At 43.3% G+C, this 20073-nt stretch overlaps 1 protein-coding gene and 1 pseudogene across 1 annotated transcript in view; both read right to left on the bottom strand.

The window, feature by feature from the left end:
- LOC146625277 (uncharacterized) overlaps nt 1-18600 on the bottom strand; it is a 31752-nt gene extending 13152 nt beyond the window's left edge. Inside the window, exons 1-4 of the mRNA XM_085362146.1 lie at nt 18335-18600; nt 15714-15819; nt 9120-9215; nt 8535-9035 (exon numbers count right to left, since the gene is read on the bottom strand). Of these exons, the coding sequence (XP_085218272.1) occupies nt 8535-9035; nt 9120-9215; nt 15714-15731 (615 nt within the window). The 5' untranslated portion in view covers nt 15732-15819; nt 18335-18600. The remainder of the gene's footprint in view (nt 1-8534; nt 9036-9119; nt 9216-15713; nt 15820-18334) is intronic.
- Nucleotides 14247-15184, bottom strand: LOC146625278 (uncharacterized; annotated as a pseudogene).
- Nucleotides 18601-20073: the final 1473 nt, after the last annotated feature.

Below are 20073 nucleotides of genomic sequence, written 5' to 3'. Positions count from 1 at the left end.
GGCGCCAGCTGTGGGCTCAAGGCTGGAGCCGAACAAAAACACCCTGATAACGACTGTGTGTTGACTGTTCTTCCCACTCCATGCAAGGCCACCTGGGTTGGCTGGCAGACTGTTTACTTAGCCTGATAGGGCAGAGGACACTGTCTCAGCTGAACTCTGGACACACATACACTAACACTAATAAGCACTCACTCATTCCCTTTCCAAATGCCTTCGATGCTTGTCCTCTCCTGGAGAACACGGCGGGTCTGGGTCCACGCTGGAATAATAGCGCAGGGCAGGATGACTGCTGTGTTTCCTTCGGATTAGTCCTCACCCTCTACCCAACCCTGTGGCTTGTCATGTGTTCCATAATGTTGTACTGTGGACATTTATGTGCTCTCTGTGTAGAGGAGTTTTTTTGTTTCCTGTTCTCATGCTGTCCTCTATAGGAGCCCAGCACGAGTAGAGGTCTCTTTTTCCTCTTCTACTTTCCCATTGTCGTGTACTTTTTCCGTGTTTTTCTGTAACGCTGCCGATCTCCGACCTGTATTCCCATGTGATGTCTATGTTGTGTGTGTAAGTTGGGGGGGGGGGTTCTATTCCACTGCGGGGCAACCTGCATGTTGCCAATAAAGCCTTGATTCATTCATTCATTCATCCCTCTGGGCTCCACGCAGCAATACTACACATGAGGGAGGTATGCCCTCAGGTGTCGGTGCGTTGGTGGTTCTTGGTGGTTCTTCGTGTCCGGGGCTGGGCGCTCTGATATATACCAGATCACTCCCGGTGGCTGCTCAGCAGGGCCTGGGTCCGGGGCTTGGTCAGGCCTCTTCTGGGGAGTGCGGGGACCCTTAGGTTTACTCTGGGGCTCTGTTGGCTCTCAGGTGACTGTTTCCTCGCGGCTGCGTGCAGCGGGGCTAGGGGAGGGTCTGTGCTGACGGACGTGGGTTACTGACCTGGTAGCCTGGCTGCCCCTGGGTGGGTCCGGGATGGGCGTGAGGTTCTGGGGGCGCTCCGTCTCTGGGCTGGGACCCGGACCGGGCCTCGGGGGCTTGGGTCCTGGTTGGTGTGTTGCCGGGGTTGTGGGCGGGTGGGTGCATGGGGGCCCAGCCCTGGAGCAGGGTGCCGCCGGTGCGTCGAGCCACCTGGGGGGCTCTTCAACTGGTGGGGGAGATTGTCACATCTTGCAGGAGCTTTCCTCTCCTCAGGAGCTCCCTCTGCAGGAGGGGGAGATACAGGAGAGGTGGAGGAAGATCTCAGCCTGGGTGTTTATTGTCTTATGTAGTCTGGAAGATGAGTGGATGGTGGGGTGGGTGCAGTTTTCTCTGTGGTGGGGTTGGGTGGACTGTCCCGGGCTCTGTGGGGCCGGGCGGCGCTGCTGCACTGGGCCCCCTTTCCCTGGCGGGTCGCGGAGTATGGGGTGCCTACTGGGGTCAGCGGGGGAGCTGGCCCCAGGGAGGGGTCACTTGCCCCTCCCTTCCTTCCCTCCCCATCTCCAGCTGCCTCCCTCTTCCCGCTCCACCACAACCACCCACACATGCAGGGCCTTGGAGTAGGGGTATGTCACCAGGGTGCAGAGGAGGCTACCCCCCCCTCTGTCCCCTTCTGGCTGCCTCTGCCTCAATTTTATCCCACAACTTAGACATTCACATTACTCACACTCTCATTACACATACATATAGGATCTTGGGGGTGGGCACGATACACGGAGTCCAAAGTACCATCAGGGTGTACACCCCACCCCTGGCATCGTTGCCCACCTCTCAATTTTAAATACACGTAGACATTGAGGGCTAGCAGGAGGGACCATGCGCTTACCTGCTGCTCTCTGGCAGGTAGCTCCAAGCCCTCCTGGGTTTTAAATGCACCTTAGAACACACATGCATCAACACTACAATGAGCGGGTGGAGGGAGGTTTGGAGTCTTCTCTCACCCCCATTCTCTGCGACCTGCTGGAGCAGGGGTCTAGGACTAGGAGGAGGAGTTGGCCGTCCGACTGCGGTCTGGAGTGTGGAGCCTTCCTGCTGCTGCGGAGTCGGGGCGGTCTGCCTCCCCCCACCGCAGGGAAAAGGGAAACACCACCTGGGTCTGGGTGCAGTTCCCCCCTCCAGGGGCGGGGGCACCTAGACCCGGTTTGTAGAGTACGCTTGGGGAGCGTGATCGTGTGTACAGCGTCTCTTTATGTCTGTCTCCACGTTGGTTGAGTGTGGAGTAAGTGCATATGAGAGCATGAGGGCGGGAATGGATGTTTGTATCTGTGTGTGCCTGTATGTCTGTGTCTATATGTCAGGTTGGGTGTCAGGCGCCACCTCTCTGGGGACATCTCAGGCCCTCCAAGGTTTGGAGGCCTATCTCCCCCTACCACCACTTCCCCTGCCAGTGGCGGACCCCCTCAGACATCGGTGCGTTGGTGGTTCTTTGTGTCCGGGGATGGGCGTCCAGGTACACACCGGCTCACTCCTTGGCGGCCGCTTATCGGGGCCTGGAGCCTGGGGCTCGCTCGGGCCACTTCGCAGCTGGCTGCCGGCGGAGCTCACGGGCGCGTCACTGCAACTCCCCCTGGCTTCTGCTCCGCGGCTGCTGAGTGAGCCCTCATCTGGGACTCTCCTCAGCTCTTACTGGAACAGTGGCGCAGCTGCCCCTCTGTTGGTCTTCCTTGGTCTCTTGTGTTCTGGGGGCCTCTGGATGTCTGGAGTTTTGATCTCCTCCACACCTGCTTCACGCCCTGGAGGACGGGGCTGTGGCCCCCCCACACCCTCTAGCAGATTATTACATGAAGGAACCTTTTAAAAAACAAAAAACAAGCGCGTCCATGCTCACAGGTGTACACACGGGTGATCACACCCACAAACTACACCCTTTTTGGCTCCTACCTCAAAGCACACTGTGTTCTGTTGATCTTATGTGCTGCACAATAATGTTTAACATTTAGTATTTACTGTCATATTCCCATATATCATTGTGATGTTGTTTATTCTATTACTCTTGTTCTCTTCTGCTTGCTTTCTTTTTTCTTTCTCAGCAGGTGATCCAGGTGATTGATATATGCATTTTTTTTTCTCTGCCCGTTCTGTTGGTTTTTGTCTTTTGCCCTTCTCCCCCGTCCCTCTTCTCAGCTGTTTCTCTTTCCCTCTTTCTTTCTCCCCTTCTTTCCCCCAGTCAAGTCTGTCCCGTATTCAGTAAGTGAAAATAAAATAAACAATAAAAGGTGAATCAAATGGACCATTACGGCAAGGCTGGGATGGTCAGTTTGGTAAAGTAAATCCGTTGGGCATCTTTCTTTGCCTTTAGACAACAATTCTGATGGCAAAAGAGCCAAACGGGACAGGCCAAAAAAAAAAAAAAAAAAAAAAAAAAGGTTTACTCTGGCACAGCTGGATGCCGGCAGAGCTGGCGGGCATGCTACTGCAGCCCCTTCTGGCTTCTGTGGCCGCTGGGTGACCCCTCGTCTGGGAATCCTCAGCTCTTCCCAGAGGGTGGCACGGATGCCCCTCCAGTGGTCCTCCTTGGGCTCTCACACTCTGGGGCCTCTGGATGTCTGGGGCCTGGATCTTCTCCATGCCTGGAGAAACCTTTTGAAAACAAGCGCGTTGATCCACACAGGTGTTCACTGTTCATAGACAAACTAAATCTTTCTTGGCTGTTACATCAGGTTGACTGTCACTTCAGTCTTTACTCTGAAATACAGGAAGTGAAATCAAGGCTCAAACTGTTTCTTAATTTAACATTTTAAACTTTTATTTAATTGTTGCAGAATTTCACAACACCAACAACCTTAACAAGAAAACATCTGCAGAACACGTTTTTAAATACATTCAATAAAAACTTGATAACACGACAAAAGATTTCTTCATTCAACTGCTAGAACAAAGCGAACCACTCGACATGAACACTGAAGCAGAACAGTTTAGAAAGCGTAAAATGTGACGAGCAGAACATTTTCATTCATAGCTGCCTCATCAGAACAATGTTTGTCACAGTTGGATATTCAACTGCAATTTGAAGAATTCTCTCCTTCAGGTTGTTGACCATATCCTTAGGAAAGCAGAGGACTTAAGAGTTCTTACTGCACATGCTTTGTACATCCTTTACGGCAGAGTCACCCACAATCAGAGTTTCAGGCCTAGCCTTTAGCTTTCCCTGTGGTCTTCTACTTTTCAACAGATTTTCAGACCTTACTTCGCTGCTTTTAGATGGATGGTTGTCCGATATAGATCCAGGGTCCTTTGATAGTGGAGCAAATCTGTTCTGCAGTTTCACATTCAGTTGTTTTGGAGGTTTGTTGTTAACCATCCTATTCACGGTTGTCCAGTCCTGTTTCCTCCCGTATACAGGGGTAGAAGAGCTTCTCTGTCTCGTAGGAAGTGAAGGCCAGTCGGTTTCAGAGATTTCAGCTCGCTGTGCCCTGCCTGTGATACGTCCTCCCCCTTTCTTGAGACATGATTTGTGTCTTGGTTTTAAGACGCGCATAAGGGGGGGGATTATCGCTTGAGGATTTATTATAATGCGGTTAGCACCTTTCCAGGCTATTGAGGCTGTTCGGTGCCCAGACGCTGTAATCAGGCTTTAGCTGTGTCTAGGCCACAGACACACGGAGCGCTGAAGATACGGTAACTATAAAAATGTTGCTGTTTCTGTTAAGAACGCTTTAGTCCTAATGATCTATAAGTTTCCAGAAGCTATCGCAGGTAAGCTCATACGGAAAAAAGGGAAAAACCAGCATAAAAATCAATAAAAGAAGCAAAGCATTTAAAGAGCAAAGACAGGAAGCGTCCACACTCACAAAAGGGGGAGGAGGAGATTCTATCTGAACTCTGTGGAGCCTGATCTCAAGGGTTCTCAGTCTCTGTTCTTTCTCTCTCTTCTGATTCACTGTGATCCAGTGATGGGAATGATTTCAGCCCTTCATGATCCTGCAGATGTTTGCAGAGAGCAGAATATGAAGTGAATGTTTTAGCACACTGGTAACAGTGAAACCGTTCATTTGCCACATGAGATTCCTGAAGCTCTTGTCACACTGGTCACAGCTATAGTTCTTTTTTTAATGTGTAGCTTCATGAAGGTTACGATTACCTGAATGTGAGAAGCTTTTGTCACAGTGTCTGCACTTGTATGGTTTCTCTCCTGTGTGGACTCGCTTGTGCCTTTTAAGCTGACTTGTACTGATGAACGATGACCCACACTGATCACAGAGGTGCTTTTTAACCCCACTGTGAATGAGTTCATGGCGTTTTAATGTACTTGGAGTGGGGAAGCCTTTCCCACATTTGTTGCAGTAGTTCAGTTTGTGTCTAGTGTGTCTTCGCTGGTGTGTTTTGAGGCTTGTTTGCTGACTGAACATTTTTCCACAAAAGTCACAAAAAAATTCTTTCCCGCCACCACAGCAACGACAGAGTTGAGAACTGCATCCATCTGTGTCGCTCTGCTTCTAAACAAAGACACAAACACAGTGTCAGTCAGTCACTTCAACATTTTTATCCTCAACGTTGCCTGAAATAAAGAGCATCTCTGCAGATGTCCAATTACATTTTACTGTTTAGAGCGCAGGTGTCGAACTCCAGGCCTTAGATGTGTCCTTGATCCAAATCAGGGGAGTTTGACACCCCTGATTTGGATCATAGCACTTACCTTACTGAACTACTATAACTAAAATTATACAAAAAAGTATAAGCACGTCATATTCAAGAGGCACACGCGCTTAACTTAATGTTACCCCAAATTTGTATCCAGAACAGAATTTTGTTTGACTCACTAAATAAAGAATGAAGACTAATATAGTGCTTTAAAGCTGGCAGATGAACAGTGTTGGGCAAATTACTTTGAAAAAGTAATTAATTATAGTTACTAGTTACTTCTTCAAAAAAGTAACTGAGTTAGTAACTGAGTTACAATATTCTAAAAGTAATTAATTACTTGAAAAGTAACTATTGCATTACTTAAACAAACAAACAAAAAAACGTTTAACCCTCTGGGGTCCAGGGTATAATTGGCCATTTTTTCTAACTTTTGATTTTACCTCCACATTTCACCTTGAAAAACTTTGCCTTGTTTGGTATCATCCTTTTCAGCACAACCTCACGTGTCTGAATTTACAGTTATGTTTTCATTTTGACATACTGTATTAACACAACTGATCAAAAATCAGACAAAAAACATAAAATCAGAGTAGAAAAAGTGATTTTTTACTGTAACAACCACAAACATGTTTAATGAATCATATTTCATAACTTTAAATGCAAATATAAATTGTCAATTTTAAAATCATACGCACAAGTTTTGCAAACAACAAAGTTATTTGCATCCATTTACCTTTTATCTTGATTTTTTAAATAACCACTTCAAACTATTTACAGAACAATCAGCTGTTCTTCAATAAGATGCCACACAAATTATTTGTGCCACTCCAAAAATTTCTGTCCACTATAAAGGAAACATCACAGCCTGATACCTGCAGGTCTGACAGCAGGTGTATCACTCCTGTTTCTACCTGGAGACAGTAGTCACCTCATTGTTCTGACACACAACACAAAACTATCCACAACACTACACACTAACTACACAATTCAACACATTAACTACACACTCCAAACACGCTAAACATCACAAATCTCTCACGACTCAAAACTCACTCTCTCTTTTTCTGCTTGTAACGCCGTTATTCCCATCACTGCAGATGACACATTGGAAACTAAAGCAAAAGCTTCTTACTATTTTGTGTCACCTTGACCTTTGACCTAGGACCTTGATGCATTACATACTAAAATTGTGTATTTTATTATCTTTACCATATAATTGGAGAAGTATTGGCTCAAGACTTTTGCCAAGCTGTAAAAACTTCCAGTCTCCCAATAGGATGAGTCCACAGGGGGAGCACCCTCAAGCACCCCAACCACGGACTCCAAGAAGGCTGAACACTTTAAACCACAGTTGTCGAAATCCAGGGCTCGATGGGTGGTGTCCTGCAGGTTTTAGATGTGTTCTTGATACAAGACAGCTGATTTCAATGGCTAAATTACTTCAACATGTCTTGAAGTGTTTACCGTAACAGTAAACACAGCCGGAATTCATACATAAAGTACACCGGATTATAAGACGCACTGGCGATTTTTGAGAAAATTAAAAAGAATTGTAAGTCTGACTTATAGTGCAGAAAATACGGTAATCACATAATTCATGTTATGGAAAACCTGCAGGGCACCAGCCCTCAAACCCTGGAGTTCGACACCCATGCTTGAAGCTGCCAATCGGCCCATAAGCACAGACGACTGTCGGGACCTATTCAGTGACAAAGGAATAGGGAACAAACCCTCTCATTCTGGAGAAACTCCACCATACCGGCAGCAACCCGAAGGGATACTAAGGTACCCAGCCAAGGCCGACACCTCACACAAAGGGCAAATCCAGACTGGTTCCAAGCCCAAGCCTCACGTTCAGATGAGCCTGACTGTATGTAGCTGGTACCTCTGAACCAAATGCAATAACTAAGGCTCCTTTATAACCAGAGAGGTGTTGTTCAATGTCCCAATCACTAGCCTGGGTAGCCGGGGATCAGTCCACCAGAGTGCACTAAACCCAAATGCAGTGTGGTGCCTCCTGCAGGTGGTGGGCCGTTCTTTGAGCTGTGGCCTGTTGGGTCCCAGCAACTAAGGCAGGGGTGGCCAACTCAAGGCCTCGAGAGCCGGTGTCCTGCAGGTTTTAGATGTGTCCTTGATCCATCACAGCTGATTTAAATGGCTAAATTACCTCCTCAACATTTCTTGAAGTTCTCCAGAGGCCTGGTAATGAACTAATCATTTGATTTAGGTGTGTTGACCCAGGGTGTTATCTAAAACCTGCAGGACACCAGCTCTCAAGACCTGGAGTTGGCCACCCCTGAACTAAGGCTTGGACGCCAGGTGCTAACCCTCAGGTACCCTCCCCAGGCCTCGGCCAGGGTGATGCCCCGGTAACCCTATCCCAGGGCAAGGTGAACTGTTCCCTAGATTTTTCTTTCACACAGGTTTTTTGAATCACTCTTTGCCTGTCCCTCAGTCAAGGACCAATTTGCCATGGGAGACTCTACCAACATAGCACCTGGGATCTCCAGGACACACAAAACCCTTCACCATGATAAGGTAGCAAATCATAGCGAAGGGTTTTCATATAAAAAAAAGAAAAGAAAGTGTGATGTACAGCTCTCTCCATGCCCTAGCATGTGATATAATACTCAATATAGTTTCTTGAAACTTTAACCCTAGGCACAAAGAATGAAGGTCAAGTTCAAATGCTTAGCCAACCTAGACGCTCATGTCCTCCAAGGCCTAGTATTGTGGATAATACAAATTGTGCACAATTTAAAGTTTTCACTGGTTTTCATGTTCGTTGTGACCATGACCCAATTTTTACAAAACTAAAACTTTTCAAGCAGTTATCAGTGTCTACCATCACACAAACTTTGAAAACGACATCATGAAAACTGTGGATGATACATTGGTGACAAAAAAATAACCTGAATTGATTAGATACTCTGTCGCATCGAAAGGAGAGGAGGAGAGGAGAATACAAATACATACCTCACAGTAACTGCACTTGAAGAGTCTCTTTCTGGTGTGGATCTGTTGGTGTGCTTTCAGGGAATATGGAGCGTTAAAAGCTTTATCACACAGGTCACACTTATAGGGTCTCTCATCAGTGTGAGAAAATTTGTGGATTTGTAAATGTTTGTATGCTACAAATCGTTTGCCACACTGATCACAGCAGTACACATCCTGTCCCGTGTGAATCCGCTGGTGTTTGTTTCGATTCTCTATATGGCTGAAGGTTCTCCCACAGATGTCACAGCTGTATGCTTTAATTCCTGAGTGGGAAACTTGATGAATCCTTAAGTGGCTACCTTGAGTAAAACTTCTATCACACTGATCACAAGTGTATGCTTTAACTCCACTGTGGATGAGCTTATGCCTTTCTAAGCCTTGTTTCCATGTGAAACTTTTCCCACACTGATCACAGGTGTGTGCTTTAATTCCACTGTGGAGGCTTTGATGAGTTTTTAGGGCACTCTTTTGAGTAAAAGACTTTCCACACAAGTCACAATTGAATGCTTTAACACCACTGTGGATGAGTTGGTGTGTTTTTAAGTTTCCAGGCCGAGTAAAAGCCTTCCCACACTCGTCACAGGTGTATTTTTTCTCTCCCTTTCTTCTTTGAGGCTTGTCGGCCTCCTGAGTGCTCGGACCTCCTGCTCCATGTTGGTCCTGCAATGACAGAGATACAAACAGAGGCAATGAGTGAAATGCAGTCGTGGAACAAAATGAGCCGTAAATTAATACTAGTTTAAAATCCGAGGATGAAACAGCACGAAGGCTTGATAAAAAGAAATTATAATTACATTTGAATAAATCTAAACGTATGTTATTTGGAAATAGTAGTTTAAATACAAATGCTAAGATTCATATAAAGGGTGTTGATATTGAAAGAGTCAGTGCGAATAAATTTCTGGGGGTAATAATAGATGAAAAACTTAACTGGAGAGCTCACGTAAGATATATTCATTACAAAGTATCACAAAGCATTGCAATAATAAACAAGCTAAAGCAGGTATTAGACAGAACATCACTTCATATTCGCTACTGTTCACCGGTTTCACCATACTTAAGCTATTGTGCAGAGGCCTGGGGCAACAACTATATAACCACACTACATTCACTTTTTACTCTTAAAAAAAAAAAAAGAAAAAAAAAAAGCAGCTCAAATCATCCACAATGCAGGTTACAGGAACATACAAACTCACTATTCTTGCAGTCTGAAATATTGAAAGTTGACGATCTAGTGAAATTCCAAACAGCACAAAGTCTATTCAAAGCAAAAAATAAAGAACTGCCACATAATATTCAGAGCATGTTTTTTTTGAAAGAAGGAAGTTATTATTTAAGGGTTTTTTGTAACTTCGAAACAGGGAAGGTACGCACTACAAGAAAAAGCTTTTGTGTTTCCGTGCATGGAGTGAAACTGTGGAACAGTTTGAATATGGAATTAAAGCCATGTCCGAACATAAACCAGTTCAAAAAGAGTTATAAAAATATGATCTTCTCGAACTATAAAGAAAGGGAAAAATATTGAAATTAAGTGAATGTCTCTATTTAAAAAAATGTCATGATGTGATATTAGAGTATATATTATATCAGAAATCTGTTCACTATTTAAGCTGACTAAATATTAACTGATAACTTATGGCAAAGGGGTGGGATTAAATAAGTGTGTACTTCTTCCCACTCCCTTTGAACATGTAAAGGAATCAGAATGGTAGCTATATTGAAATATATTGACTTTTATGTAGTATTTTTTCTCTCTCTTATTTTCTTTACTAAATGTACCTATATATTGTTTACATGTTTGAAATATAGTAACAACAACAACAATATGCAGTCATGTTAGCAACAAGGCTGCTTAATAGAAAAGAGAATTTCAAGCAGATCAATTTTTAGTTCCATTTATTTCAATTTTATTAACACAGCGCCAAATCACAACAACAGCCACCTCAAGGTGCTTTATATTGTAAGGTAGACCCTGCAGTAATACAACCCCCCCCCCCGAAAACCTAACAATCATATGACTCCCTATGGGCAAGCACGTTGGTGACAGGTGAAGGAAAAACTGTCTTTAAACAGGAAGAAACCTCCAGGAGAACCACCTGTGAGAGACAGGACGAAATGCATGCTGTGAAAGAGAGACAGAGATTGATAATAATTTATTTATTTATTGGAATATGACTCAATGCAGAGAGGTCTATTAACACATAGTGAATGAAAAAGGTGACTGAAGAAGAAAAACTTGATGCATCATGGGAATCCCCGGCAGCCTACGTCTATTGCAGCATAACTAGGAAAGTTTGAAGCCTAATCTTGAAAGTAGAGATAGTGTCTGTCTCCTGAATCCAAACTGGAAGCTGGTTCCACAGAAGAGGGGCCTGAAAACTGAAGGCTCTGCCTCCCATTCTACTTTTAAATACTCTAGGAACAACAAGTAGTATTTTTAGTATTTTAGTATTTATTTATTTATTGTCATTGTCAGAGAACAATGAAATTGCATTTGGGGCTTCCGTACAACCCGTAAATAAAATAATGAAGAAAATAATAAATACCCCTTAAAACCCAAGTGTAAATATTTAACCCAGTGTGACTCCAGTGCAATAAGACAATCCTTAGCAACAACATGAGAACCTGACGGCCTGCAGAGCGAGAGCGAAGTGCTCTAATAGGGTGATATGGTACTACAAGGTCATTAAGATAAGATGGGGCCTGATTATTTAAGACCTTGTATGTGAGGAGCAGGATTTTGAATTCAATTCTGGATTTAACAGGAAGCCAATAAAGGGAAGCCAAAACAGGAGAAATATGCTCTGTCTTTCTAGTCCCTGTCAGTACTCTTGCTGCAGCATTTTGGATTAACTGAAGGCTTTTAAGGGAGTTTTAAGGACATCCTGATAATAATGAATTACAAAAGTGCAACAAAGAAGTAACAAATGCATGTACTAGTTTTTCAGTCTCACTCTGAGACAACATATTTCTAATTTTAGGAATATTGTACAAGTGGAAGAAGGCAGTCCTAGATATTTGTTTAATATGTAGAAATGTTTAGTATGTGGTAGTAGCACATGAAATCCCACCAAGTGCGAGTGCAAACCAAGACAAAACTTAATGGGCTGAAAATTGAAGCTGGCACAGAAGTGCCAAATCCTGCAGTTCTTCTAGAGGCCACTCGAGGGGTCTTAGACAATTATCTTAACATGACTGAATATAAAAAGGGCATCTTAGATAGGCAGAGTTTCTCAGAAGTAAAGCAAGCAGATGTTCTTCAAAATATCTGCATATACAAATTCTGAACATGACATCATCAAATATTTCAGTAATTATGACAAGTATGCTCAGTGTAAACATCCCATTTCCTTACTTGGAGATAATTGTGGCTGATGCTTCAAAATGTGGAGGTCAAATTCAAAGGGTCGCATCACAATGGATTAGTCCATCTTTTATATTGCTCAAAAAATTGAAAATATATATCTTAGATCAAAAATAGCCAATAAGCCATTTGATTTTTTTAAAAGTAACTCAATGAGTCCTTATACACAAATGTTAATATTAACTCAGAATGGCACTAAATATGTAGCAGGTCTATACTTTTAAGAGATAAGATAAGACTTGGCGACCGTGGCTCAGGGGGTTGGGAATCGTATCTGTAACCGGAAGGTCGCCGGTTCGATCCCTGGGCTCTCTGTCCTGGTCGTTGTGTCCTTGGGCAAGACACTTTACCCTACTTGCCTACTGGTGTTGGCCAGAGGGGCCGATGGCGCGATATGGCAGCCTCACTTCTGTCAGTCTGCCCCAGGGCAGCTGTGGCTACAACTGTAGCTGCCTCCACCAGTGTGTGAATGTGAGAGTGAATGAATAGTGGTATTGTAAAGCGCTTTGGGTGCCTTGAAAAGCGCTATATAAATCCAATCCATCATTATTATTATTATTATTATTATTATTATTATTATTGATCCCACAACGGGGAAATTTTTGCGTCACCTCAGCTCAGGTACAGATATCAGAAGGAAATACAAAAATACAATTGAGTACAATCAATGAAAAAAACTAAGATAATACACTATATACAATGGTAGCATACACAGTATGTAATTATGGATATAGTTGGAAATATGGAAGACAAACTATATAGCTTGGAAGGTCATGGAAGGTCCATTATGCATGAAGTGGTGACCGTGGATGTTCACAGTGTCCACTGACTCATGACATCGTGATTGAGGAGTTATAGAGTCTAACTGCTGTTGGGATGAATGATCTGCGAAAGCGCTCCTTCCTGCAGCAAGGGTGTTTCAGTCTCTGACTAAAGGAGCTGCTCAGCGCACTCACATACTCATGCAGTGGGTGATGTGGGTTGTTCATGATGGATGTCAGCTTTACTAACATCCTCCCCTCACCGACCATCTCCACAGACTCCAGGGGACATCCCAGCACAGAGCTAGACCTCCGCACCAGTTTGTCAATCCTGCTTCTGTCCCTGTCCGTGCATCCACTCCCCCAGCAGGCCACTGCATAGAAAAGGGCAGATGCTACCACAGTGTCATAGAATGTCCTTAGCAGAGTCCTGCAGACTCCGAAGGACCTCAGTCTCCTCAACAGGTGGAGTCGACTCTGGCCCTTCTTATACAGGACGTCTGTATTTGTAGTCCAGTCCAGTTTATTGTTGAGGTGAACACCCAGTTACTTATAAGAGTCCACTATCCCAATGTCTTTCCCTTGGATGTTCACCGGTGTTGCAGGGGGTGGGACTTCCTCCTGAAGTCTATGATCATCTCCTTTGTCTTGCTGGCGTTGATTTGGAGTACGTTGGTCTCACACCAGCCAACAAAGTCACTGATGACCCCCCTGTATTCCTGATTATTCCCGTCTGATACGCATCCAATGATGGCTGTATCATCTGAGAACTTCTGTATATGGCAATCGTCCGAATTATAACAGAAGTCTGAAGTGTAAAGGCTGAACAGGAAAGGTGAGAGAACCGTGCCCTGTGGTGCCCCCGTGCTGCAGATTACCACCTCGGACACACAGTCATGGAGCCTCACATACTGTGGTCTGTTGGTAAGGTAGTCGATGGTCCATGCAGTCAGCTGTTTGCCTACTCCGGCTCCCTCCAGCTTCCCTCTCAGTAGTGCGGGTTGGATGGTGTTGAAAGCACTGGAGAAGTCAAAAAACATGATCCTCACAGTGCTCCCCGCCTGCTCTAGGTGAGAGAGGGATCGGTGTACCAGGTAGATGACAGCGTCATCCACCCCAATTCCAGAACGGTAGGCGAACTTCCTTGCCTTCGTCCTCTTGAGCTGATTTCTCACCTGATCAGCTGTGAAGTAGATGTGAGGCTGGGCTGGAGTGGGGGGGTGGGGCTTGCTTTGTTGTGGATAGATGTGTGGATAGGGGTGAAGCAGGGTTGTGGTGAGAGGAGAGCTCAGGTGACAATGGCATTGCACCCGGAGGGGGGGGGGGTGGCAAATGGAGGGGGGTTAATGGAACCTGGGGGGTGGGAGAGGTGATAAGTGGGCCATATTCAAATGTCAAAGGAGCTTGCAAAGAAAAGTGTCTGGACTTCTTTAAGTTACTTGAAGACGTTTCACCTCTCATCCGAGAAGCTTCTTCAGTTCTAAGGTCAAATGGTGGAGAGTCCCAGATATAAACCTAGTGGGAGTGACCCCCCACAGAGGGACAAAAGGACCCCCTGATGATCCTCTAATCGCCTAGATTCAAGTCGTTAGCCCACCCCCGGCCAGCAGACACTGTGGCTCCTCCATTGTCCTGGAAATGTCCAGAGATTTGTTTCATGTTCCTTTAGACTTCTCTGACGTTTTTCTGTTGGAGTTGGTTTTCCATCTTCCTCCTGAAGCACTCCTTGCCTTCTCGGATCTTGTATTTAAGATCCTTTTGGACTTTCTTAAGTTCCTCCTTGTCTCCCGACCAGAAAGCACTCTTCTTCTTGTACAGCAGGGCCTTCAGTTCTCGGGTGACCCACGGTTTATTGTTTGAGAAACACTGTATCTTCTTGGTAGGCACAGTGTTCTCAACACAGAAATGTAGTCCGCGATGCAGTGAGTGAGGGCGTCGATGTCCTCACCGTGAGGCTTGCAGAGTTCCTGCCAGTCTGTGCATTCAAAACAGTCTCTTAAGGCCTCAGTGCATTCCTCAGACCACACCCATATCACTTTCTTCGTGGGGGGGTTCCTCTTCACCATAGGAGTGTAGGTGGGGTGGAGAAGGACCAGGTTGTGGTCTTAGTGGCCAAGCGGGGGGAGGGGTGATGCACTGTAAGCCTGCTTTGTGTTGGCAAACAATAGATCCAGGGATTTGCTGTCCCTTGTATGGCAGTCAACGTACTGGAAGAAGTTTGGGAGAGTGACAGATAGTGAGGCATGATTGAAGTCCCCAGAAATAATAATGAGGGACTGCGGATGTGCCATCTGTAGCTGAGAGACAGTGGAGTGAATGTAATCACAGGCTGCTGTAGCGTCGGCCGAGGGTGGGATGTAAACAGTCAGCACAATAACGTGTGAAAATTCCCTGGCCAGGTGGTATGGCCGGACGCTAACTGCCAACAGTTCAATGTCTTTGGTACAGCTCTGTTCCTTCACAGTGATGTGCTCCGAGTTACACCATCTCTCATTGACATACATTGCTAGTCCCCCACCTCTCCTCTTACCACTCTCCATTGCATTCCGGTCCGCTCTAACCAGTTGAAAGCCATCCAGACTTATGACAGAGTCCGGTGTGTGGTCCGTGAGCCATGTCTCAGTGAACAGGAGGAGGCTGCTCTGCTTGAACTCCTACTTTCCATGTTTTCTTTTATTTGTTTGTAACATTTATTAGCACAGCGTGACAGTTCATGATTTAATTACTTTATCTGGTCATCCTAAACATAATTTCAAAGCATTATTTGAACATCCTGATAAGGAATTACACTTTCTTAGGTATACGTTGATAATACAGGGTTAGATTCCTCCTGCCTTCAGAACTCTCTCAGTTCTTGTTATCAAAACGAAATGTCCTGAATACTGCTCACTGAAAAAAATTATTCAATGTATGAAAATGTGTGGTTTTAATTTTAATCTTGATTTTTAAAGACTTTGTTTCAGTGTCCTGTGACCTTTTATTTTGTCTTTTAACATCAGTTTAAAAAAAATGTAACAGCAATATTTTCCTCACCTTCTGTGTTGAGCTCATTGTTTCCTCTGTAGTGACTCAGCTGAGTCCAGACGGCTGAAAATGTTCCTCTGCTGCTCCGTCAGACTCTTCTCCTCCTGCTGATCAGCTGGGACACAAAGCAGATATTCGTTAGGCTCCACACTGCACTGAAGAGTCAAAGTGTCTCACATGTTAAAAGTACAAATTTTACTCTGTGACTCTTTGTAGAAATCATTGTACTGCAAAGTGGGGTAACTCTCTTATTAAGTAACACTTCAGGAGTAACTGTGACATTGGTTCTAAGCAGCCTTTTTACTATGACAGGGCCTTAAACTCATGTCTCAAAGGATGGATTTGGGTTTATACACTTTTGTGGGATATGACTAGTTCTGGCCTATTATGCTAGGGTAGGCATCTAAAACTCTCATTCTAATGTGCACTAAAATATGTATTTTTGAATAAAAACAACATTTATTATATGAATGTCTGTATTTGATCCCTGGAAGAAGAAAAAGGAAGCAGAGCAAACAAAGACCTGAGCAAAGCAACTTTTAGACCATTAATTTGTTCCAGCAGCTGCAGGATGAATAGAAGCAGTCAGTGCATGAATAAACATCTGCACATTGATTTTCTATTAGAGGAACAAAGTGAATGCAGACACTGACAGAGACAAACTCTTTCCAAACCCTCAGAACAAAAGCTGTCCATCTTTGTGTGACTGTCAAAATGCTTTTTACAAATCCTGCTTGAAAAGATCTTCCTCCCCTTGACTGCAGCTACAGCATCTACTCTTGACAATAGATTGCTGTTGCTGACCAATATTAGCCCCTTCCACTACCACCTACTTGGCTCAGCTCGATTCAACCTTCAGCATTCAGGTATTAGCTGGTACCAGGTAGTTAATTTTTTACCTAGTCGATGCGAACACTGTGGTCCAGAGGTGCAGATGCTTACCCTCAGTTCAGCAGCAAGTACCACCGTCTCAATGTTCTCCATTGTTCTGTTGTTTTTGATGTATACGAATTATGTCATGGGACTTTTCTCCGTGTTACTGTAACGGTCCTAAGTACACTGAGTTGGTACTCGACTGTAATGAGTTAAGAATTGAGTCGACTTGACTAGGAACTATTGGAAAAGAGGCATGTGTGGACCCAGTAGAGAAGCCACGGTGCCTTTAGGTGCATCGGAAACTCAAGCCAGAAAAGTTTTTTTAAAACAGTTTCAGGTTTCCTGGTTGACATAAAAACATTCTCATTACTTTCTTATAATTTTTTGTATTATTTTAAGTAATTAAGAGCTAACATTATATCAATATTAAAGTTATCAAAACAACCTCATTTTTATTACTAATTCAACAAAGTGTTTGTTAAACAGGGCCAAAACTAAGGTGACACAAAACATATGCATTGCTTTACAGGCATTTTTTAATAGGTTTCTACTTATTATATTCTACCTCAAAAATATTACGTTGTAACCAGTATACTTCATCATATGCTTGCTCCAAATGTCTCTGTGAAAAAGACAAACTAATTTAACCTTGTGAATTTCTTTAATTATCAGATAAGTCATGCCCATTATGATATCTACATGGAATCATTTAGATTCCAGCAGCACCTTTTCATCAACATGTCACACAGACAGAGATTTTTAATTAGAACTGTAGTAAAGAAATGACCTGAGCATGTAACCACTATTAAAGTGATTACACAGGTACTTGAGGAGCTTTCATTTATTTATTTTTAAATTTGTAACATCTGTTAATGTAGAAGTGAATGGCACATGCTGACTTTAGGATTTAATAACTACATGTCTTCAGTTAAACCAGCTAATCATATAAAAACACACAAATATCGTGGAGGTTTAGTAATCATACCCAAAGTACAGGGCATGTATAATGCACAAGTCTTTGTTATATAATTATTACAAAAGGTTTCATTAATGCGATCAGAGAAAGGGTTAACAACAATCTGGTGGAGCTTGCTGATTAACACGTGGTTAAATATTCAGATCATAAGAATAAGTGGTTTTAATAAATACCTGGAGTGAACTCCTGTGGCTTTTGGAGTGTAGACTGCTGGGTATACGAGATGCACCTAAAGGCACCATGGATTCCTTACTTGTGCCCACTTGAACAGTAAATAAGGATGTTGCAGTGACCGAGTCACTGCTGCATGTCTTTATCTTTTTGTCCTGTGTGTTCTTGTTGGTATCTCCATGCTCCTCTTTTCTCTTTTGCAATCCTTTTACTGCCCAGCTGCTGTCTGCAGATCATTTTAGGAGTTCACTTCCTCTCATGTGTTCATCCACAGCAGCTGGATAATAAAGTTTATTGTGACCCTGATACTGCAGCAGATCGCTCTCATCCATTTCCTGTTATCACTTCAAATAGAAATGAGGCTGTAGAGGTTTGGTGCAGGCAGAAAAACAGCTGCAGGGACAATGAAAAGACTTTTCTGCTCCAACTTCTCCCAGCATGCTGAGCTAATGATTAGTTGGTGTTTTTCTCCAAACACTCTCTCGCTCTTCTCTCAACGTGTTCACAATAAACTGTGAACAGACACCGAGGAGAGCAGCAGAAGACGTCATTCAGGAGCTAAACTCAACATGAACTGAACTCACAGTAAAGTTAGCTCGGTGCTTACCTTTAGATGAGCCCACAAACCGAGAGAAACTCCGCGATGAAGCTGGAACTCTTTCCAAACACAGGAAACCGATCAGGGAGCAGAGACCCACGTGATTAACGCTGATCTCGGCTACGATCCAGGAGACAAGGGTAAGAGGATCGATCCAAATGTAGACGTTAACGTAGGTATGATATTGAATCGACGTTTTTTATAATTTCTTTCCTCTAGGTTCAGTACTTTGCCCCCGTTTCACGAAAAAGCTGCTCTGTCAGTGCAAACACTTCCCCTCCTGCAGCGACACTTTGCTCCGCCCCCTTCTTCCTGCTCCACATTGGTTTGTTGCTGCGCGGTCACGTGACTAGGCTTCCTTTAAAAAAAACAAAACGTGAGTTGCCGAGAGTGAGAAATGTACGGAAGCGTAGAGCTGCCACCCAGGCAAAAGAAAAACACAAGTGTATCACGTTATAACGTGAAAAGTTTATTGTTCTAACAATATACCATCACGTTTGTACAATATAATATTTATATTGTACAAACGTGATAATTATGTATATTGTAATAACGTGATATTATGTTGTTCAAACGTGAAAAGTATATTGTACAAACATGATGATATATTGTTAGAACAATAAACTTTTCACGTTATAACGTGATACACTTGTATTTTTCTTTTGCCTGGGTGGCAGCTCTACGCTTCCGTAGTAAAGGGGAGCGTATGGAGAGATCTTACGGCTTTAAATTAAAACACTGCAAGTAACAATGCGTGTACATGAGACTTTCTTACAAGGATATCCTGGCCAATAACAACAGCAAAATAATCAATGGAGCTGCATAAACACACTCACATAGGCGAACATCCAAATACACAGGAAAAAATAACAGAGATTATACTAAAATAGAGACGATAAAAATTAGATACCAAAGTAACCAAAACATAATTTTCAGTGTCATTAAAGAATTAATACCTTCATTATAATTATTTTCTTATTCCAGAAACAAGGGTAATAAACATTTGCTTCAACTATCTAAAAGTCTGAAGGACAATATAGAGACAATAGCTGCATTTTACAGCATAAAACAAAGTCCTTGTCATTGTTTAGCAAAATATTAGCAGAATAAACAATACTGTGCAGAAAAGTCAGAATGTATTTGCATTGACTCTTTATTTTGAACATGTGTATAACACGTATTAAAATAGTACGACAACAGAGAAGAAAGGGACAAACAAACAAAGCAAAACAAAAGCAAAACAAAGCAATAATAATCATAAACAACTTAGAAGCATAAACTCATTTAATCCCACCCCCTTTCCACTGTTTAGTAATTAACATGTATTTTTATTCACACACACACACACACACACACACACACACACACACACACACACACACACACACACACACACACACACACACACACACACACACACACACACACACTTTAGTGTTATACAGATACAGGGAAGCTTTAAATTTAATTCCCCCTTCAAATTGTATCCCTGTTCTTTTTTAGAATTTTTTTTTTTTTTTTTAGAATATTGGCAGGAAGTAGGTTGTTTATTGCTTTATACATAATTTGTGCAGTGAGAAAATAAACGTAAAGTCCTCATATGAGGATGTAGGATCGTAGGAGGCCACTACAACTAGATTTATGCACATAAATGTCTTCATTTTAGGGACTATGTTGTGCTATGAGCATGTACATGGCAATAGTGGGAAGGAAAAACTCCCTTTAAAGGAAGAAACTGTTAGTCACAG

Source organism: Diplotaxodon limnothrissa, linkage group LG9 (genome assembly GCF_057381915.1).
Source record: "Diplotaxodon limnothrissa isolate DT_005_m linkage group LG9, D_limnothrissa_male_GT1.1, whole genome shotgun sequence".
Classification (NCBI taxonomy): domain Eukaryota; kingdom Metazoa; phylum Chordata; class Actinopteri; order Cichliformes; family Cichlidae; genus Diplotaxodon; species Diplotaxodon limnothrissa.
Note: the sequence above shows the minus strand (reverse complement) of the source record. Positions and strands in the feature narration are given on the sequence as shown.